This window comes from Macrotis lagotis, chromosome 2 (assembly GCF_037893015.1).
Source record: "Macrotis lagotis isolate mMagLag1 chromosome 2, bilby.v1.9.chrom.fasta, whole genome shotgun sequence".
NCBI lineage: Eukaryota > Metazoa > Chordata > Mammalia > Peramelemorphia > Peramelidae > Macrotis > Macrotis lagotis.
The window spans coordinates 263,918,453-263,942,276 of NC_133659.1; the positions used below are offsets into that span (position 1 = coordinate 263,918,453).

The window sequence follows — 23,824 nt, forward strand, 5'->3', positions numbered from 1 at the left end:
ACAACTCCATTTTATACTTCATTGTTTTATGTTAATACAGTTTCATACTAATTTAGTTTTATCTTCCATAATCAATCAAAAATAATAATTCAGCTGATCTATCCACCTAGGAAAAAAAGCAGATGAGTAAAAAGTGCCACTAGAACTAAGACATTCAGTGGGGTGGATAATTCACAGAGTTCATCATCAGTACAAATATTTTGTAAAGTAATTGCAAATAGATGAGGTAGCCCCAAAGCTGAACTAGAGAAGGAAAGTAGAATGGATTGTCTTTAGGAAACGTGACTGTTCTTTTAATATCTTCAAAGGCTTATCTTTTCAGAACCAATATTCTTGTAGTGATTCTACATAACTGAAAGTCATGAAATACCAGTTTCTAGAGAAATGAAGTTAATAAGTGGCAGATAATAGGAGTGAATAGGCAACATTATACAAATAAAGAACAAAAAAGTTCCTCCAAATGAGGAACTTACAGGAACAAGTATGTAAAGGATTACATCAGAAAAAAGATAATATCATAACAAATAGTCTTTGATGAAAGTTAGCAATGTCTAATGGAAAGCCCATGCACTCAATTGATATTCATCCAATCTAGAAATCTAAAGAAAGACTCTAAGGACAAAAGTTGCAGAGTATGGAAGGACATGGATGGGATGAAAGCTACAATATTGCATCATCACACTGATAAGATCTGTCAAAAGAAAATATCCTTCAAAAATTTCTGGGCAAACTAAAAAAAGTTGTAGATTTTATGTGATTCATGTTGTTTCTGAATTATGCTCTTATTCTTCCAGTTTAAGTACTATTACAAAAATCTTGATTAAGAAATGTGAAGATTATTCATATTTCATTCCATAACTGCTAAGATTTTTCCTATAATTATTCATGTCTTCTTTTTTCAAAGGATACAATGGAATTTGGGTCATCCTTGGAATTTTTCTCTTTGATGACTATTGAAAAATATATTGCAAAACATCTTGTACCCCTGAGATAAACTTTGTTTCCTTCCATTCTAGAAAGATTAGTCAGTTATCACAAAATAAGCCAGATGTAAAGCTGTCCTTGAACTGTGATTAGAATGTCCATTCTGGATGTTTTTGAGGAGCTAAGTTAATGAGTATTATTTAAAAAACAACTTGGTTTGTTTTGTAAAAGAATATTTTGAGAAACTGGGCAATAAATAAGATTATCTTAAAAAAAAGTACTGACATTTTAAAGCACAACTTTTAAGCACTATTGCCTAACACATATAGTATAGCTATGAAAGGCTGGGCAATAACAGCAGTTATTAGACCAGTTAAGTATGTTATCCATAGAAATGTGAGCAGCAAGAGGGGAATGGATAGAGCTGTAATACTTAAATTGGCATTAAACTGCAAAATAAATCGCACCTATCTCTTAGACAAATAGGATTAGAGTAGATGATCTTACAGATCAGGGCTGGACCATAGAACTCCCTGGACAATGGCCAGAACCTTAGAGAGGCTAACAGTCCTCCTTAATTTAGTTGGTTGTGCCCTTCCCAAATCACTTAGCTGCTTTGTATTTCTCTGAAAATATTTACTTCACATTATATATGTGTATATATATATTTATGTGTGTGTGTGTGTGTGTGTGTGTGTGTGTGTAAACTGGTTATTCTCTCCATTAAATGTAAGCTCTTTTCACTTTAGCTGCTTTGTATTTCTCTGAATATATTCACTTCATAATATATATGTATATATATATATATATATATATATATATATATATATATACTGGTTATTCTCTCCATTAAATATGAACTCTTTTCTTTTAGCTGCTTTGTATTTCTCTGTATATATTCACTTCATATTTTATATATATATATATATATATACACACACACACACACATACATATATATGTATACATGTATAAACTGGTTATTCTCTCCATTAAATGTAAGCTCTTTTCACTCAGCTGCTTTGTATTTCTCTGAATATATTTACTTTATATTATATATATACATATGTATGTATAAACTGGTTATTCTCTCCATTAAATGTAAGCTCTTTTCACTCAGCTGTTTTGTATTTCTCTGCATATGTTCACTTCGTGTTTTATATATATATATATATATATATATATATATATATATATATGAACTGGTTATTCTCTCCATTAAATATAAGCTCTTTTCACTCAGCTGCTTTGTATCTCTCTAATATATTTACTTCATATTATATATATTATATACATATATGTAAAAACTGGTAATTCTCTCCATTAAATGTAAGCTTTCTGCGTGGTCTGCAAGCCTTACAGGGCTACAGAAGCCGTCGGCCCCCCCCCGTGTCCTCCCCTGGTCCGCAACACGTGTCCTCTGGGACTCTGGATTTGCAGCCGGTGCACGCGCACCCCCGAGGCCCGGGTTTCCATGGCCACCGCCGCTGCGCGCCGACGCTGTCCAAGGTCTTTCTCCGCCGGGGTCCTGGGCACCCTCTTGCCGCTCCGCTCCTCCGGTGTGATGTGCCCCGCTCGGCGCCTCTCCCGGCTGAAGCGGAGCTTGTTCCGCGCTTTGGCTTTTGGCGGTTCTGCTGAGGGTGACCCTCTTCTAACGTTGTTAGCACGCCTCGCTTCTTAGCGCGAACACGTCCGAGGCGGCGAGGCGCGGGGCCAGACGGCGTGCGCGTGCGTAGGCGCGGCCCTCCGGCTCGGCGTGGGGGAGGGGCGCGCGCTCCCGGCGCGGCTTCCGGCGCGGGCCGTTGGAGGGGGAGGGGGAGGGGGAGGGGGAGGGGCGCGCGCCCGCCGCCGAAGCCCGGCTGCGCGCGCCGAGACCCGTGCGGCTCCTGGCGCGGGCCCGCTCGCTCAGGGCTTCCCTGGGCGCGCGGGGTCCTCGGGCCCCCCCCCCGAACCCCTCAAAGCCCTCTCAAGGGCCGCGAAGCGGGACATGGCGCCAGAGACCCCCCTCCGAGGGCGGTAGGGCCCAGCTCCGCCGCCAGCACGGCCAGAAGCTCTGCTCAGCTCTGGAGCCGGAGGTGAGGCCGGGGCCGCGGCGGCCGGCGCCCCGAGTAGGCCCCGCGCCTGGCCCACCCTAGGGGGAGGGCGCGGGGTGGGGTCTAGGGGGCACCCGGCCCGCGAACCCTTTTTTTTTTTAAGGGCATGAGGGAGGGGGCGAAGGGGCGGGTCTGCCTTCCTTAGCGGGAAGGGGGAAGGAAGACCCGGATGGGGTTGAGACCCGGAGGGGGGGGGTCTTCTCGTCCGGGGCAAAGGTGACCGGAAGGTGGGGCGGGCGGAGGGGCTTGAGCCGCAGGTGCCGGCTCTGCCGCGGGCCCGAACTGGAGCGCGGGGCCGCGGGCCGGCCCGGCCCGGCCTGAGTCAGCGCTTTGGCCGGTCATGTCGGGACACGTCCGGAGGCGGCCGGCGCGGGGAGCTAAGCCCCGACTTGTCCGCCGGCGGCGGCTATTTAAGCCCGTCGTCACCCCGCGGCGTTTGTGTCTTGCAGGAGCCGGGCCCCCGCGGCCGACTGCACTGAGCTGTCGCCGGCCCTGCCCAGGTAAGGAGGCCCGGGCCTCGGGGAGCCGGGCGGGACCCCGTGCCCTCTTCGCCCTCGGCCGCATTTCGGGTGGGCCGCCGCCGCATTCTGTGCCTTTGCCTTTAAAATGTTGTAGGTTCTCTGACATCCGTGTCATTTGTGTTTCTCTTTTCCCGATTTTAGGCAAATGTGCAATACCAAAATGTCTTCTGAGACAGATGGTGCCTTAAGCACCTCACAAATTACAGTGTCGGAACAAGAGGCTCTGGTCAGTATTTTTATCAAAAGTGTTTGTTTCCCTTTGTCCCGTTGGTTGGGGGGGTTGCGGCTAAAAATAATACCCCCCTCCCAAGATAACCTGGTTCCTCCCTTCTACCTGTTTTAAATGAATGAAACTGTCCCCTTGAAACATAACTCTTGTACTAAAAATAAAAATCTAATTTGGTTATTTAGCCTTGTTCCTAATAGAAGCATTCCCCGAATCTCCATGATCGTACCTTCTGTCTTTTTCTTTCTTTTTCTACACTACTTTTAGTTGTCTTGAAATTTTCATTTAAGATGACCACAACTACTGATCAAGATGTTAATTATTTTATATTTATACTATATCAATAGTATTATAACGATTACTTATCATATATGATTAGATGTTATCCTACATTAATTTTATTATATATTTTATACAGATTATAATATTTTTATTAAAATATAATTTTATTAAAACTGTCATGGGTGCAATTTTTCTTTATATAATCTATAACATAGGAGCAAATTTTCTTTCTATATTTTATGTACTCTAACTTGGGAACACTTGTTCTATTTTAATTTTGTGTAATCTGTAACCTGGGAGCAATTTTTCTTTCTATATAAATTTTATATAATCTATAAATGGGACCAATTTTTCTTTCTAACTTTATACAGAGTGTGTTATATTTTAAACTAGAGAAGTCTTTTTTCCTCCCTACTGAGGAGTCAGTCTTTGAACCTAAGATATAGTGCCTGACCAGTCATAGGTACTTAGTAGATAGATATTTAATACTGGCTTGACAACCTGGCATTTAAAAAAAAAAGGTGATAGAAAATTTCAGAGGTTTATGATCAGGCAGTGAACCTATTATTATGTGTTTTGCTTTTAAATTCTGTTAAGGTGTTATACATATCTTTTTATAAAAGTTGATATATCTGTTTACATTTATATTTTATTTTAAAGTTGATTTTTTTTAGTAATGAATACTTGTTTAATAATTTGAATATGAACTAGGTAGTTCTATAAGTAAAGCCTTTGTGAGTTTGATCTCAAACTGTGCTATCATAGTTGCACAAGTAGTGTAATTGTTACTGTTTGAATGGAAAAAACCCAGATACTCAAAAATCCAGATATTTAGAACAGTGGATCTTTTGTTTAATCATGATCCAATGGGTTCATAAGAACTAGAACATTTTTTTAAAATCAGATCTACTTTCTGATGAAGTATGAAGTTTTTTTTCTTCAACAAACATTGAGTACCTATTATTTGCAAGGGTCTGGTTAGGTGTTGGGGGGGGAAGAGGGGAGATATAAAAATGTAAAAGTGCCTAATAGAAATTAATATGCTGAGTATTTGAGATAATGGGATCCTGAAAAAAAGTAATTTCAGTATTTTAAGAAGATGAAAATTAAATTTGGGGGTTCTTATTCAGTGTTAAAATAAATCTATAAGGCCATATCTTTTTGCTTTCTAAGTTTTTGATTTCACAGTGGCAGGAGTTTAACTCACATTTATTTAATAGACTAATGTCTCTACTACTGGAAGGGATCTTGTGGGTCTTCTAGACCCATCTTCTCATTTTACAGATGAGATCCACACAGATGTGATATGCCTAAGGTTAATTTGGTAATGAATGACTTGTAGAAAATTGAACTTAAATCCTGTTACTCCCAAGCTTTGTTCACTGTGAGGCAAAGTTCCTGGGCCCTAAGGAAGCAGTGTAGCATAATGAAAAGGGCATTGACCTGGGATGGAAGAGCTAGGTTCTAGCTCCAATTTTGTTATCAATTCATCTCATGACCATGAGCCAGGATGTTTTGCTTCTTGGGACCTCATTTTCTTCATCTGTAAAATTAGACGGTTGTTTTCTAAGACCTTATGATTATTTAGACTTCTATGGCAGTCCATCAAGTGTCTTGGTCAAACTTAAATATAGGTTGTCTTGACTAGATAATATATATTAAGAACTGACAGGGAGCCTAGAGGTCATCTAGTCCTATTCTCTCATTTTACAGATGAAGAAACTGAAGTACAGGGAGATTAAATGAAGTTTCAGATCAAGGTTTTGGCCCTGTGTCGTATGACTCCAAATCCAGCACTAGCACACTATGCTTTATCATTTCATTTAGTTTGATTATTATGTAGGATTAAGAAACCCATGGCTGTAGAAAGATTTTGTAAGTGTTATCGATGATGTTTATACTTTATAGGTTAGACCAAAACCATTGCTCTTGAAGTTGTTGAAGTATGCTGGTGCACAGAAAGACACATTCACAATGAAGGAGGTAAGATATATTCAAAGACCAAGAAAGAAGTAAATTGCATATTGTGATGACTATAACTAAACTTCTTGTTCTGCCTAATGTAGCTTACAGACATAGTGAAATAGTTTTATTGTGGAGGAATTTATCCAGTAGCTATAGAGAGATGAGTTAATAGCCTTCAAGGAATTTGACTCTTTTTGTAGGTGTGTAACACTTTAATATACTGATTCTACTACTCAGTGGAAAGTAGAAGTATCAGGTTTCAAGTGGAAGAGATTTGGGGGGGGGGGTCATGGGAAAGAAAATATATGTACATGGAGTTCTATTGAGCTGATTTACTATGGACACTATATAATATGAATTGTGTTTTAACTCTTAGATTATCCTGCTTTATATTTGGAGTATTTCAATTCTTACAGTGGTAGCACATTCAAAGTTGTGACATTCTTCCCAAGTCATCCATCTTCTGCTCTAGACTTACCTTTTTTTTTCTAAATTTTATTCTCATCTTGTAAAAGTTATTTTAAACTGTTGTCATCATTATACAACTAGCTTCCCCTGGAGTGATGAAATAATTCTTTAAAAGATCCTTTTTAGTCCAAAAGAATCTCTGTTGGAATTTTGATAGGTAGAAGAGAGAGGAGACTTTTAATTTTAACAGAGGTCTTTCCTTTTACTTTATGCCTCTTGTAGATTTTGCTACTTTGTCCTGATACAATGAACAGTTGATCAAGCAGGGGTTAAGGTGCCGCTTTCCCTCAAAGCTTGTTTTTTCAAAAGAAAAATGTTAGGAAGAGGAAAGAGGAGGGTAGAACCTTAGAAAATTTTTCACCATTTTCACCTCTCCAACCAGGAGAGTCACTCAGCAGCATTTACTTCGAAATTACATACCTCTATTTAAACTTCAAGTTAAATAGTGTTTTTCAGGACCATTAATTTAGGTTTTACTTTTTTTTATTTCATATTCTACCTCCAAAGGAATTTTGATTTCAATTCAACACTCATTTATTAAGCACCTCTCCTCACATGCAGTGGTTTAAGATTTCAGAAACAATAAAAATAGGTCTTTGTTGTTGAGGATATTGAGAATGTTGAGGAACTATTTGTTCTGGGAGGTTGAAATTACAGCATTTAATTAACTAATTGTAGAAGGGATTAGGAATAGTGGAAATGCTTTTAGAAGGAGGTCTCACTCTTAGACTGTGTCTGGAAAAAATCCAAGCCTTCTGAGCTTTAGCTAAATTTAGAGGACTAGAATTAGGCCGGTTTGGAAGGGAGGGAGAATGTATGAAGGGAAGGGATCTCAACAGAAAGACATTTGGATGATGGATAGCTTCAAGAAAAAAGATGAGTTCCCTTTTGATCCTTTGGACATCATTCAGGTTATTTCTGTTGGTGTTGACTTTGTAATCATCTGTCCAGAGATGATGACTGAACCCATGATAGATTATGAGATGATTGAAAAAAGTCAAAGGGAGAAGAGAAGAGCATAGAACTTTGGGGACCTCATCTTGGATTATGATTTTGTAAAGAAGACTTGGAAAGCTCATTTAGACTGACAGAAGAATCTTTTAAAGAGTAGGAACAGAAATGGGGGGGGATTACATAAGAATAGGGGGAATCAGCATTTCTAAGTAAAAAACATGGAGAGAAGAGAGGGTTAATCTACTGGAATAGATGTAGCAGTGACATGTGTCTGATCGAGTCTAGATCATAGGGTGCTTATTTAGGCAGGACTGTATGTAATATGGGAGGTGGAGAGGGAGGAGGTAGACCTTACACTTAGGAATTTAAGTAATTGTAGGAGATCAGGAAAGAAAATTCTTTAGACTTGTCTGACCTGTGGTACTGGAGTGAGAAGATAAGGGCAGTGGAAATGCATGGTAAAGTTTTTCGTTTAAACATCTTTGTGAAAACAAAACAAAATTTAATTCTCAAAAGATTATTTAATTTTTTTCTTTATATGAGGTACATTATATGAACTTCAATTTTTATACTCAACTTTAAGGTCATGTCAGAAGAGTTTAACTTGCCCTCTCACTGAGATCTCCTGTGGTTTGTGGGCAGATGGTTTCTCTACTGGTGACGTGCTAATGGGCTCTTGAGCTTTGTGACCGCAAAGAACAGAAACTTGATTACTGTAGGAAAAAGATGCTAAATCAGTGTAGATAGAAGCTTCTTATAATTTAGTCATTTTTATATGTGATATCTCTGAGAAGAATATAGATCTATCAGCTTTAACGCTACATCATTCAATTCTGGGAAAAGGCAAGTTTTTATAGGAAGGTAAAAAGTGCACTGACCTCATCTTGTCAGACCTTACTTAGTGAACATTGTTCGGTTCTTAGTAATAATTTAAGGACTGTGATAATAAACTGGAAAGTATGCAAAAAAGGGCAACCAGGATGGAGACTTTTGACTCCACGATTGAGGAGTGGAAAGAAATGGATGTGTTTAGTCAGGAGAAAGACCACTTGGGGGACATAATATTGAAGTTGAAGCTCAGTTCTGTGGAGGAGGCATGGATTTGATCCTTTGGACCACACAGGCTAGAGCCCAGGGATGGGTGGAAATTGCACAGAGGCGACTTTAAGCTTTAAGAGAAAGTTTCTACCAGCTGTCCTAGGGCTGGCTTGAGAGATGGCCTCCTCTCCTTGGAGGCCTTTAGGCAGAGGCTGAATGAATGCTTGGTGAATGTGCTAGAACTGGGTGGGATTCCTTTTGTTTCTCACTTGAACTAGAGAGCTGCTTGGTTTCTCAAATTCTGGGTTAAGTGACTCCAAACCTCATTGACTGATAATCATCAGCTATTTGCCATTTGAATTTCAAACTGTAGCATTGGGTTCTTAGTATTCATAAATTTCATTTTAATTTCAGGTTTTATTCTATCTTGGCCAATATATTATGTCAAAACAGTTATATGATAAAAAGCAACAGCACATTGTCTATTGTTCAGATGACCTTCTTGGAGATCTGTTTGGGGTACCAAGCTTCTCCGTGAAAGAGCATAGGTAAGCTATTTCTTTTGACTTCATTTAAAAATCTAATTATGACTTTATTTTTTTTTGTAACATATAAGGTCATCTTAGCTTAGTGAAAGATATTCTATAATTATATATTATCCTGTTATGATATGACAGTATGCATTGTCTTATGAAATCCTGAAATTTAATTCTTTAACTCTGCATTTTTGTTCTCTCCAAATGCAGTATCTCTTCAGTCCCATCACAGGTTACTGATCACTATTGCTATAAATAGCTTACATGTTAGCTAATTTTGAAAATGCCTATTTCCCTTTTTGACATGCTAATGTGAAACTTGTTTTGATATCTTAACTGAAACCTAGAAAAAGTGTTTTCTTATAGAGCTAGCATTCATTATCTTGTTTGTATATGATTTCTGGCATATTAAGTCATTAGGTAATGTTTGATGTTATGTACAGTTTAATTTTTAAATGATTTCTGACCAGAAATTTTGTCAAGAGAGGGAGTTGGAACATTCAAGAAAATTGCTGAGTAGAAAAGAATAGAAGTAAATAGATAGCAATGCTAATTTCCTTCTCTTTTGGGAAGTAGAAATAATCTGAAATAATGACAGGCATGATAGTCATCGGTTATTTTTTTTTATATATGCCTGCTTTGTGATTTTTGGTACTTTTGTAGATGTTAGACTAGTAGAGAGAGGACATTAAAGGACTAGCCTTAGGTTAATGATAAAGTAGAAGTAAATAAAATTCTGATATAGATTGAATTCTTCTTTGTGAGAAAGGTTGTGTTTTTTCCTGTTTCACAAATCCAGAAGAAACAGTCAGTACTAAGGAGAATATAGTTCTCTCCCCCATTTTTTCTTATATATCTATTTATCTATCTGTTTTCCAGTTACATGCAAAGGTAAGTTTTCAACATTTATCCTTTTGTGAGCTTGAGTTTCATGTTTTTCTACCACCATTCCTTCCTTCCCCCTTCCCATGGCAGTAAACAATTTGATATAGGCTGTATAATTTTTTTTTTCAGTTTTTGCAAGGCAATGGGGTTAAGTGGCTTGCCCAAGGCCACACAGCTAGGTAATTATTAAGTGTCTGAGGTTGGATTTGAACTCAGGTCCTCCTGACTCCAGGGCCGGTGCTCTATCTACTGCACCACCTAGCTTCCTGTAGGCTGTATAATTTTTTTTTAAAAATTTATTTTATTTAAGGCAGTAGGGTTGAGTGACTTGCCCAAGGTCACACAGCTAGGCATTTATTATATGTCTGAGGTCAGATTTATACTCAGGACCTTCTGACTCCAGGGTTGATGCTCTATCCACTGCGCCACCTAGCTGCCCCAATATGTACATTTTTAATATATTTCCATATTACTCATGTTGTGAAAGGAGTTCTTTTTATTTAATTTTTTCCCAATTACATATATATAGTGTTTAGCATTCAGATTTTGAGTTCCAAATTTTACTCCCTCCCTTCCTCACCTTCCTTAAGACAGAAGGCAATCTGATATAGATTATTTGTGTACAGTCATTAACATTCACTTTTTGCAAGATTTTGTGTTGTACATTCTTTCCCTTTCCTCTATTCGTCCCATGACAGTCCTGAGTCATACCTGTATAGTCATATAAAACATTTCCATATTAGTCATGTTGAGAAAGAATCAGAATAAAAAGGAAAAAACATGAGAAATAAAAAAAACTATAAAACAGTTTTAAAAAGCGAAAATAATATGCTTTGGTCTGCATTCAGACTTCATAGTTTTTTTCTTTGAATATGAATGGCATTTTTCCATCCTATGGCATTTCCAATTCCAAAGAATTGTCTTTGATCATTGAACTTATGAGAGGAGCAAGTCAATGATAGTTAACAATGTTGCAGTTAATGTGTTCAATATTCTCCTGGTTCTGCTGACTTCACGAAGTATCAGTTTATGCAAGTCTTTTCAGGCTTTTCTGTAGTCCAACCTGCTCATGATTTCTTACAGAACAATAGTATTCTATCACATTCATATCTGACAGTTTGTTCTGCCATTCTCCAGTTGATGGATATCCCCTCAATTTCCAATTCTTTGCCATTGTAAAAAGAGCTGTTATATTGTACATGTGAGTAGAAGGGTGGATAGTTCTCTAAATTCTTAGGACTCATAAAACTTTTCTTTATTGGCTTACTTTAGGACTAAGTTCTTTATATAGTTTTGAACCCTATTGGTTGAATTTCAGACTATTTAATAGCATGAATTTTGGTTTTACTAATTTGAATTCAACCCCTGTGAAGATTTTCCATTAAAGATATGTTTTTTTAATTCCTTTACTCTCCAAGGAGATTATATGCAATGATTTCTAGAAACTTGATAGCAGTCAATCAGCAAGGTAAGTTGATTTTGAAAAAATTCCAAAGTATTTTTTTTAATTGTGAATACTCTAGCATTTCATAACAAGTTTTCATTAAATACTGCATTTTGTGGAATAGTAGTTTTAATGATTTGATGGAAATGCAAAGAAGCTAAAATTATATAGTATTTTATAGATTCTAATGTGGTTTCATGATATGTAAACATTAATATCCCTATATTTAAATTTAAAATTAGCTTAGATCTTCATTAAGTTGAAGATTATTCATTTATTTTGGAAATTGGGTAATTTAGAAGTCCTAGTTTTTAGACATAATCAATATAGCCAGAACTTAAACACTGAAAAGTAGATCAAAAAGTAGTTCTGGGTAGGACAATTGGATAAGTATTTATGTTTTTGATACATGATTAGAGTTATATCATAGATCATTGTGGCTGGATAAATGATAGCTTGCATCTCTGTCCCTGGTGTGAGGTTCTGTTTCATCATAGCCTTGTTTAAAGTTTTCCTTTGAGCAATATCAGTTGTCCTAAGGATCCTCCCTAGGATCCCCCTGGAGGCCAGGTTGGTTTTAGGATTGACTAGAAATTAGGAGTTACGAAGCTTATTTGCCCCATAGCTGCTCCCCAGCCTCTATCTGAAATCCCAATCCAGAAGAAACCAAAGCCCCCTCCTGGGTCATCCCAAGACCCAGCAGCAAGGTAAGACATATTCTGTTCAATTAAAATCAGCAAATATTAAGCTCTCATGCAAAAAAAAAAAGGAGGGTATTGGGAGAGGCTCTGAGAATACAGAGAAGCTTTATATAATGCTTCAATCATTAAAATAGTATCTTAAATACTGTATCTCAATTAGATTTACAATAATGTGAATGTGTATGTGTCTGGAGTACTCTTTGACCATCAAGTCTGACAGACTTGCCTATGACCACACTTTGCATATGGGTAAGAGACGGATTTCTTTTTAGGTCTTGCTGACTTCAGTTTCAGTATACTTGCTATCTGTTGTGTTATGCTGCCTGTGTTTTTGGAGTTTATAGGTCACCCAGGGAATACTTGGGGCTGAATCTGCCTATTTCTTTGGGGCTGGCCTGGAACTAGACTTCCTAGGTTTGGGAAGAGAGTTGATTTTCCCATTACTGATTGACCTGTCTGTTGTCTTTGTTCTCAGACACTAGCTATAATATGAAGAAACTAAAGTGAACTCTTCTTACAATGATAGTTTTATAGCTATCGTTTTTATTTTTCATCTTAGAAGGAAATGTAGATTGGTACTGTTCTCCAATGCTGGCAAATCAGACAGAAAAGTTTAAGTATTATCTGAAGGCCAAAGAAGCTTAATGAAACCCTTGGGCATGGGGCATCTCTAGATAAGGAGATCTCCTGTTCCTTGAAGCAAGCAAAATTTAGTCTTAAATCCTTCGATCTGGAACTTAACTTGAAATCACTCAAATCAATCAAATTTGGAGGACAAGGATTTTTTAAACATTTATTTTGGCCATTGAAATTGTTGAGAGCCCTTGGGTGTAAAATGTGGAGTTTCTTTCAGACTTGTATCACTAAAAGCAGAGTAATTTCTTGGGTCTAGATCTAAGTAAGATTCTTTTGTCTTTGATTTTCTAGATGAGCTATCACAGACAGTTCACTGAAGCTGTGTCCATAGGATTGTAGACTTAGAGCTGGAAAGGACCACAGAGGCTATTAGTTCCCTCTCCTTTTACAAGGGAGGAAACTCAGGTCTAAGGAGGTGCAGTAACTTACTTAGGGTCACAATTGGTATTTGTACCAAAGTCCTCTAAATTTAAACCTGACACTACTCGTTGGATCGCACTCCTTTATCTGTTAATCTCATTCCTCCTCTATACAACCTTTTTACTTAAAAAGGTTAAGTAAAATAAATAATTTGTCGTTCCAAACAAACTAGACGGTTGCATATGCTTAGTTTCTAAAATACCAGAAAACTTAATTTTAAAATTAAAATTTGAGAATTAAGCTACTAAATTTATCTTGAATTATGTTGAATCTTAGCTAATTTCCTAAATTTCCACAGGTTTCATCTTCTCTTTTTCATTTTAAGTCAGACCCTGAATATTATCTACCAAGTTAAAAAGGTCCAGGGAGTAACCTGGACCTCCAACAGCCACTCTCCAGAATTTTCTACTACTTTCTATCTTCACAAATTTCCCTTCTTTGTAGTTCGAGTTCTCTCCTCAGAAAAATCTCCCCTGATTACTGTCATGACTGAAGTGTCCAGTGTTGTCTTTGTATGGGTAAAGTAGCTATCCATCTATCTTCACCTTCAATTATGTGAAAGAAAGTTACACAGATCATCCTTAAAAATAATTATTGTACTGTGTAATGTAATTTTTACAGTCATTTATCCATCAAACCAACCTACACTTGACACATTAAATAGCTTAGTATTTGAAATGGTGTTTCTCTTGTTTTGAAATATATCTCCCTAATACTTTTAAAAGTCTAAGGAGTTATAGAGAGTATGTCTTCAGGTGTCATTTTCTGTGTTTTTAAATGTTCCTTTTTTTAATAAAACAAAAATAAGCATATTATGCTAATATAATAGAGCATTTCATTCTGTGTATTAATAATAATAATGACACTTAAAATGTGTCAGATCTTATCTCATTTAACCTTTCAACATTGTGAAATAGGTTAAACACCTTTTTTTATATTTTTTTCCTTAGAATTTGCTAGTCCAAATACATCCTCAAATGAAACCAAGTGTCAGCATGAAATCGGAAGTGGTCAAAAGGTGATCTTTAAACTTTCATATTCTACAGCAGTAATTCTTTTATATTGGAAATTGACTTCTTTTGAAAAAAATTTTATTTATGGCAGTGGGGTTAAGTGACTTGCCCAAGGTCACACAGCTAGATGATTAAGTGCCTGAGGCTGGATTTGAACTCAGGTCTTTCTGACTCCAGGGCCATTGCTCTATCCACTGTACCACCTAGCTGACCCTGGAAATTGTTTGACTTCTAAGCTAACTTAAGCTTAGTATTTATTTAGTATCTTTGTATTGAATACTTAGGAGTCTATCCAAGAATTGCAGGAAGAGAAAACTTCACCAAATTTGAATTCTAGACCAACCACCTCATCTAGAAGGAGAGCACATAGTGAAACAGGTATTACAGTAATATTTAATTTAATTTTTTAAATTATTCCTTCCTTGATATTAACTTTTGTATTGATGATGATGATGATGATGATGATGATTGATTTAATGATAATTGCTGGAAGGATTTTTTTGTTCTGTGGATGGATCTCTGAGCTCTTCCTTTTCATCCTTTGTTTATATGTGTGCTCATTTATTTAATGCTGGCTAATTATTTTCTTCAAATTCTTTCAAACTTATTTCCTAATAATAAATTTTAATTTTACTTAAGTATTTTAATTTAATTTAACTTAATTTTCTTCAGTATAAGGTAGTTTTTAACTACTGGTAGCTAATGTTTCATTTGAGATAATGAAAAGCAAAGATATCTTTGGATAGAAATATTAAAAAGTTAAAATTAGAAATGTGTCAAATCACAAATATTACACTTACTGATTGTATATTTTTAGTTGTAAAAAATTTGAGCGTGGTTTACATGAATTACTGCATTAATGTTATATACATTATTAAAATACAAAAAGATAAGTTAAAGTAATGGGTAAAGGACAATAGTTAAATTTTTTATTAGTAATATGTAAAATAGTATTTTTAGTGAGAGCAATTGATTATACTTCATTAACTTTGAAAATCCTGATAATTTAAGGTAAATTATTAACATCGTTAATTTGAAATGAATAAAAATCTTTGAAATATCAATTTCTATCCATTATTAACATTGATATTTCAAAGATTTTTATTCATTTCAAATTCCTTAGACTGACTTATTTAATGCATTTCTTTGTATTGTTATTTTTTTAATCTCATAATATGGCTATTGAAGAGCTACTACTAAGAGCAAGAGAAATGGCAGCCCTGCCATATTCTTATTTATTTGTGCTCATGCATTATTAGTGTTATCTCTTCAATCCATGTTTTGTTTTTTTTTTTTTGGCCAGGATTCTTTTTTAAGCCACTTGTCTGTTTTGTGAAGATTAAGGTACAAAAAACTAGATAATGCTGTAGATTCAATTAACCAGAAAAGCTGAAATCCAATAAATGAGTGAGGGTACTAGTCTCAACTCTTTGTGTGATATCTCTCCCATTATTCCCTTAGGTAGATTCAATTAACCAGAAAAGCTGAAATCCAATAAATGAGTGAGGGTACTAGTCTCAACTCTTTATGTGATATCTCTCCCATTATTCCCTTAGATTACCTCACAGTCATGATATGTGGACCCATCAGAGTGAGAGTATTGACACTAAGCTCTATTAAATGTTAACAAAGCTTAATTTTTTTAAGGTTAAAAAATAAAAGAGTTTTAACATATTTTTACATGTCAGTGGTTTGTCTTGTGCACACAAGTCATTGCAGTCAATTGGCAACTATTTTAGCTTTTTTTAAGTCATAGGGATAATCTTTTGTTTAAAAGTAGTTCTTATTTAAATTGATACTTTATATAGAGTACTTTCTAGATTATCACAACTGTATAAAATAATGTTTTTTTTCCTTATTTTCATACAAAGAAGACAATTCAGAAGAGTTACCTGGTGAAAGACAGAGAAAACGGCATAAGTCAGATAGTATTTCCCTTACTTTTGATGAAAGCTGTGCCCTATGTGTCATAAGTGAAATATGCTGTGAACGAAGCAATAGCAGTGATTCAACAGAAATCGCATCAATTCCGGTAATCATTGTTTGTTAAATTAGATTAGATATCTTGTCAGGAAGAATATAGGTTAAGGAGGTTTGAAAGAACTTTTTCAAAGGACAGGCTGAGCTTTGAAACTTGTAAAAATAAGATTTTCCATTTATTAGAAGTAGTCTTGGGGATGAAGAATTAGAGATTTAATGGTAAAACTAATATTAAATGTTATGAAAGATACTTAAAAGTATCAGGCTTATATGGATTATAGAAACTTGTAGCAGTTCTATTCTAATGATTGAAAAGTTAAAGCAAGGGCTGAATGCCCCAAATTTCATTTATCTAGATGTCCTTAGTTCTTCATATGAATCTAAGCACTGTAGCCAGAATGTTTTTCAACTTCTAATATTTGCATATTTACTTGGAAAGCTTAGTTATAATTTAAGGCCTTGCCCTTATGTTTCAGTTTCCATTAAGTAAAGGCATTTTCAGTTATATTTACCACCTACCACATGTGCTTTGGTAGGTTTGGAAGTGGAAAAAAGGTATATTTACCTGGATGGAGGAAAATGCTGATGTGACATTATTATGTATGACTGGATAGTGTCAATACTTCCTGGTTTCCATTTAAATCAGCAGACATTTTATTAAGTACATACAGCACTGTATTTAGCACAAGTGGGAGATGATGTGATTTATTATGACTTTGGTTTCCACTTTATCCAATATCTATCTAGCTGGAGGCCAATGTCTTTTAAATTTGAAGTTAACTAACTGTATTATTTCAGCTATGTTCCTAGTCATCTCACTATGTAGGTGGTTAGAAGTATCTTTGACATGAAGTTTTTTATGCTATTTATCAGAGGACTAGTCTGAGAGTTGAAAAGAAACTTAATAGTCCTCTGAAGTCTACCTTCTTCCCAGATCATGAATCCTGTTTTCAGTTTGCCTAATCATTGATACAGTGAAGATTTTTCTCTGATAAGAGAATCCATTAGTTTTTAAATTGACCAGTTTTACTTTTTAATACTCTTTTTTAGGAGATTTTTTTCTTAGTATGAACTGAAATTGCCCCTTTGTAATTTTGATTTTGATTTTAGGGGATGAAGCAAAACAATTAAGATTTTGCTTCAAATGACAATACTTCAGATATTGAAGATATCATATGCCCTATTAAATGTTACCTTCTTGGGGTGGCTAGGTGGCGCAGTGGATAAAGCACCAGCCCTGGAGTCAGGAGTACCTGGGTTCAAATCTGGTCTCAGACACTTAATAATTACTTAGCTGTGTGGCCTTGGGCAAGCCACTTAACTCCATTTGCCTTGCAAAAAAAAAAGTATATAAATGTTACCTTCTTTAGGCTAAACATTTCTACTTCCTTTAATGAAATCTGAAACGATTTTAGAATATTCTCATCACAAGCATACTCCTGGTTTAATATTAACTTTTCATAAAATGTAGTACTCATAACTAGATATAATATTCCCAATATAATCTGACATGCTTGTCATACTGTAATTATCACTTCTTTGTGGTGGTTCATTTCTTTGTTTTTTTGCAATCTTAATCTTTGATCTCATTGATGTAAAAATCCCAGATGAGACTTCCTCTACTAAGGCAAATAAGCAAGTCTTATGTAATTCTTTGGGGTTATGAGTTCTGAAACCATCTATGTCTACTGGTTCTTAAGTTGGTATCCATGGACTCATCCATGGATAGGTTTCAGGTTGTCCATTAACTTAGATGGGGAAAAAATTATATCTTTATTTTTTGCAAATTTTTAAATAAATTTAGCATTTCCTTCAATTACTTAAAAACATTCTTCTGAGAAAGTGGTCCTTGGATTTCATTAGACTACTAGGGATGTGGGAGGGCATGATACAAAAAAGTTAAGAATGGCCCTAGTATAATGCTACCTCTCAGTGGACACGTCTCCCTACAGTGATAGTAGTTTTTTTTTGGTTGTTATCTTGTTTGTTCTTCAACTGGTTTGATAGGACTCAGACTTTTGATCAGTCTGTTGAAATTTGGAGCTTCCATTGTTCCATTAAAACTTGGGCTACTTTCATTGGCCTATTAGAATCTGGGCTCAGAATTTATCCATCAAACTTGGATCTCAAAATTCTATCCCTATTTCAAAGGACAGGCCTTGTGAGAGAGGAGAGTAGTAGATTACTTATTTAAGTTGAGCCTCTCAAAGGTCCTTTTTATTTCTAGATTTTGGGGTTGGGGACAATAAAGAAACAGGAAAACCTTGCCTGGGTCAGAACTAAGAGAAGGGAGAGATTGGAGACTGATTTCAAGGGCAAATGGGGATGTAATCTAGGCATGGCAAAAACAATATCAGGAGAAGGAACTGATATTGAATTGTTTGGGAAAAAAGGATGGCAACTGAAGGAATAATCCATTTGTAGTAGTAATTACCAGATCCCTTGATTTGAGATTATGGAGGCAAAGCTATATTTTTTTGAGTAATAACATTGATTCTCAATGTTTTTTTGTTGCCACCATTTTAATTTATACCTCCTTTCCCCTCGCAACATACATACATGAATCTTTCCTTGTAGCAAAGAAAAATAGGTAAACAAAACCAACTGTCAGCAACTGACAGCATTCTACATCATTCCAAAACCACAGTTCCTCTGATCTTCTACCAAGAAAGAAGAGGAATATATTTATTTTCCCCTGGGGAGGGGGAAGAGACCTGTATTGTCTCTGGGTTTTCATGTTTGACTTTGTTTTAGTGTAGTTTCATTTTACATTGTTGATCATTTGTATATATTGTTTTTTGGGCAGCTGGGTGGCACAGTGGATAGGGTGCCAAGACTGGAATTAGGAAGACTTATCTTCCTGAGTTCAAATCTGGCCTCAGACACTCACTGTGTGACCTAGCCCAAGCCATTTAACGCTGTATGCCTCAGTTTCCTCAACTGTAAAATGAACTGGAGCAGGAAAAGGCAAAACCACTTCAGTATTGCAAACCACTCCAGTATCTTTGCCAAGAAAGCCAAATGGAGTCATGAAGAATAGGAGGACCAAGACTCAACAACAACAACAACAATATATTGTTTTTCTGGTTCTGCTTATTACTTCATACTCTGCATTACTTCATATTAGTCTACTGTTTTTTTCTTTAAATTTCTCATTTATTGTTTTTTATGCTACATTATTATTTTATGTTCATACACCACAATTTGTTTAGCTATTTCCCCAATTAATGGGCACTGACTTTGTTTCCAGTTTTTTGTAATCAGTTTACAAATCTACCAATGGTGTATTCATGTGTGTCTTCCAGAAATCCTCCAGCTTGACTATTTTCATCTTTTGTTATGATGATTTGCTGAGTATGTGTTTGAACTGCAGAATTGTTGTAATTGCATTTCTGTTAATAGTGATTTGGAGCACATTTTTGTATGCTTGTTCACAGTTTGTAATTCTCTTGAGAACTCGATATCCTTTCACCACTCAATTATTGGGGAAAAGCTCTTTATTTCTATATGATTTGTAATGATGATTGTAATAATAGCTGCTTTAAGGTTTGCAAAGTATCTTACAGACATCTCATTTTTATGAAATATTTAATACAATGGATTTCCTCCTTTGATAACTTTCTTATTCATGATCATTGTTTCGTGATTCGGAGCCATTTGGTATTTTAATATTGATTGGTGTTAAAACAGGCTTTTGCATGATCAAGCAACTTGGAACCATGATCATGTTTTCCAAATGTAATCCATCCCATTCTCATCCCTGCTCAATCCTATGCCCAAACTCACTCTTTGGAGCGCCTATTCTACAAACATTGGCAAACCTAATTGAATGACGATCTGGCTTTGTCTAGACAATATTTTTTCCAATTGTAGAGGGTTAGATCAGTCTCACATTGCTGTGAGTTTATTTGAAGTTTTGTGTAATGTTCCAGGGGCTGTTGCAAATAGTACACAGTCTGATTAGAAGCATTTGGATAGGCTTGTAATTGATAAGGAATTGACACCATAGTACCTTTTCAAGATGTCTTGTTTGCTGACATTATTCCTATTTTGGAGTCTTATGTGATTTTGATATGTGCCTCCCAGATAAACATCTGCGGAGACTCTTCAAGTCTTTGTTTTGTTATTCAGATTCTTTTAAATCACTGAATAATAGCCAGATATGATGGTGTGCATCTGTAATCCTTGCTACTGGGGTAGGCTGATGGATCCCTTTGAGTTTGGAAGTTCTGAACTGCAGATTGGCCGAAGCAATGGCTAAGTACAGCACCAAAGTGCTAAGCCTTTGGAAGTGGAAGAATACCAGGAGACCTAAGGAGGAGCAAACTGTCAGGTCATAGATGGAGCAGACCAAAACTTCCGTAACAGTCAGTTTGGGATTGGGCTTGTTTAGTGGCTGCTGATATGTTCTTCATCTTGAACTGGTTGAGGAGACCCTTTCTCCAAAGAAGAAAAATCACTGCATGATAAATAGTAGAGTATTACATTCTTTGTACCTTTGAGTCAATAGAGTTGACTGTAAAGTTGTGGTCTTTTGTAGAAAATTGTCTAAAAAAATAACCCTTTTATCGTTGTTCTTAAGCTTACTACTGATGTGAGCATGGATTGTTTGACCATTTGCATAAATGGTATACCAGTTACTATTATTTTTTCCAATTCCCTCCTTTCCTTCTCCCCACTCTTTTTTTTGTATTTTTTTTGGGGGGGGTGGCTGATTAAAGCATGATCTTTAGGAATTTTCACTTCTTTGGGTTATCTTGCTAATTGGTCCTTGAGTGCTTTAGAAATTGTTCCCTCTTGTAAAGATTTCTTCTGTATCTAATTGGCCACTTCCAGTAGCTGCTAACTTATTGTTTAAGTACAATTGCCACTTCACAAAACTCATTGTATTCAAAGCCTGCATTTGATAATATCATATCTTTTTTTATGGGAATGATATACATAAAAAATCCACACAGTTTAGCTGTTTTACTTTTATTTGATTTCCATTTGATTTTATCTGTGAATTCATTCAGTATAAGTTGGCTTTAGATCTCACAGCCTCTTGTTGGATTGTTTTCTTAACTTCTTTTCACTGTTTTTACGATAATACTGATAGTAACCTTCCAACATTTTTCTGTAGTATTTTGCAATATAAGTTGAGCTTGTATGCAGTTGGTGTTGCCCTTGGTTGCCATGTGTGTCAACTTGCCAAAGAGGAGGTAGAGTTTGATGGTTGAGGTGATTTCTGGACTTTTTTTTTTCCCTTTGCCTTCTTTGTTGTGATGACTGTTTTAATAAGAGTTTAAAGTCTAAGAAATGGGATTAGTGAACTTCTGTGAAGATTGAGGAATGAAAGGTCAGTGGAGAACCCGCCTTCTAAGTATCCAAAATCTTCTGTCAACAAATGCCTGGAAAAGAGAGGACAAACTATTAACATTCTTCAAAAGAAAAATTTTAGGGGAAAAAAAATCCAAAGCCTGAATGAACATGAGAAGAGGTTCTAATACAACCAAAATGACTTTGAATAGAATATAAACACCAGACAAAAATATATAAAACAAAACAGAAGCTTAGGACACAATGGATATTGGAATAGTGAATGTGAAGGAATTTAAGAAAGAAAGAAATTTAAGAACTATATCGAGGTACAAGAAGAAATTGAATGAGAACTTTGGATGTCTTTCTTGAGATCTCTGAAACAACAGCTTAGAAGTATCTGAAGTAAAAGTAAACTTGTATAAAACAGAATTATTTCCCTGAAGGACATAACTGAAGAAACTGAAAAAGGAAACATGCTTAAAAAAATTCCACAACTGGACAAAGATTTAGAACAGTTGGAGAAAAACTGAACCTGGAGGACAGAACAAGGAAAAAAGAATTTTAGAATTGTCAAGGTTTCTGGAAACTGAAGAAGAAAATAATATGACATATCCTGGGAGATTATATAGGGAAATTGACTATATTGGAAAAAAGGGACAGATTATATACATCTACAGAAGGGTTAATTCCAAGAACAGTTAACCTAGCTACATCGTTGTCAAGTTTCACAACTGCTGAGTTTCACAGCTTCTGAGCTTCATGACTGCCATATGTAATAAGATGATTTTGCAAGTAACTATGAAAAGTATCTCATACCAGAGTACATCACTTTGAATTATTTAAGATTTTTCTACAAAAAAACAAAAAGTAAAGGACAGAATCTGAAACGTTTTATTTCTTAAAAATTAAAAGGTATAAAATTTCCTCCCAAAACCAGTTTAGTTTTTCATTTGTGCTAAGTGTCTAATACAATCTTTTTGAAGACAAAAAAGATGGTCATTATGAATCTACGGGAATTTCAAGGATTTGTGGAGGAGAGAGCAGTTTTAAGGCAGCTTTCCAACAAGAAGGCAGATCATCATCAAGGTATGAAAACCAAAGTGAGTTTTACAATTTCACTCAATGTAATCACCATAGGGAGGTAGTAAACTTTAGAATGATATAAACAATTTGAATTTTAGGGGTGAGGGAGGAGGGAAGAAGAGAAATTGATTATAAGCATCAAAGGTGAAGAAAATGGAGAATGAACAGCAAAGAGAATTGAAAGAATGGAGAAAGGGAAAGCAGTCTTAATACCTATCTCAAATGGGAGGGATGGGGATTTTAATCTTAAGAAAACTATTAGTAGAACTTTAAGAGAGCCTTGTTTATTTAGGGTGATTGCTGTGTATTAAGGTTGAAATAGGATTAAGGTGAAATAAAGATAATTTTCCTTTTGGCAAAATGAATAATATAATATGATTAAGGACATGCCAGAATTAAGATGAGGTGAACTAGAAATGGTGATAGCCAATACTTTATATAATAATTTTTGCATTTGATAGGATTTATTAGAGTTACTGTAATTACATGTAGTGTCTATCCTTTTATTCTTATTTGGTGCTTACTTCAGCCTCTGCTCTGTCTGGTTAACTGATTCCACAGACAGCTGATTTGATATGATTTGTTCCGTTTACTGTCTGTTAATAAATGGCAAATTTAAATTTTTAATAGTTTTTTTTTTTGCTTATCCTGTTTAGTATCATCTAGCTTTTCTACATTTCAATACTGTTAACTTAAATGAGGATTCTTAGGAGTCTATATTCACTTTGGCTTTTGATTTCTTGATCCTAAGCCATATTTGCCAGTATAGTTTTCACTCTCTACCCGTGTTTATTTGTGTATTGAAGTTGTTGAATTTCAGAGTATAAAAAATGATTTAGCATGAAGAACATTGTCAAGTTCTTTAGTAGTATTTCTCTACTACTCTCTGTAGTAGATAATTGAGACATAAGCTAGTTATCTTCATGGTGGTACATTTGCTTATGTTTATTTTTAAGAGTGCTAACAGATGAGTTGAAAGAGTATCTTTTGAAATGACTTTGAGCGTACAGTGAAACCAACATATTCAAGCTTCTTTATTCATTGCTGAACCTGTAAATTGCTCATCTATTTAGTGTGACCTCTTTTATATATTCTGTTCATATTTTTAATTAGAATGTCAAAATGGATATTCCATTTTTCCCATCGATGTCAGTTCATTGGACATGAGACATAAAGCATACAGTTTTTCTGCCAGATTGAAATTCTACTCTTTCTGACCTATGCCAAAATAAGTCACATAGGCAGCATACTTCATTAAGAATCGGAAATACCTTTCTGCTTTCAGATAGATAGTGAATGAAATTAAATGCATTGCATAGCTTTTCGAGCCTTTCCCTAAAATGCTTTATATATT

General features: G+C 35.7%; 1 protein-coding gene across 3 annotated transcripts in view; it reads left to right on the top strand.

The window, feature by feature from the left end:
- Positions 1 to 2,758: 2,758 nt before the first annotated feature.
- The window catches only part of MDM2 (MDM2 proto-oncogene), a 36,092-nt gene continuing 15,026 nt past the window's right edge, over positions 2,759 to 23,824 (top strand). The window contains exons 1-9 of one of the 3 annotated variants that reach the window (XM_074226102.1): positions 2,759 to 2,999; positions 3,467 to 3,517; positions 3,680 to 3,764; positions 5,955 to 6,029; positions 8,886 to 9,019; positions 11,311 to 11,360; positions 14,044 to 14,111; positions 14,391 to 14,484; positions 15,978 to 16,138. In XM_074226102.1, coding sequence (XP_074082203.1) covers positions 3,684 to 3,764; positions 5,955 to 6,029; positions 8,886 to 9,019; positions 11,311 to 11,360; positions 14,044 to 14,111; positions 14,391 to 14,484; positions 15,978 to 16,138 — 663 coding nt within the window. In that variant the 5' untranslated portion in view covers positions 2,759 to 2,999; positions 3,467 to 3,517; positions 3,680 to 3,683. The remainder of the gene's footprint in view (positions 3,000 to 3,466; positions 3,518 to 3,679; positions 3,765 to 5,954; positions 6,030 to 8,885; positions 9,020 to 11,310; positions 11,361 to 14,043; positions 14,112 to 14,390; positions 14,485 to 15,977; positions 16,139 to 23,824) is intronic. The other 2 variants (XM_074226101.1, XM_074226100.1) reach the window with 2 other exon arrangements.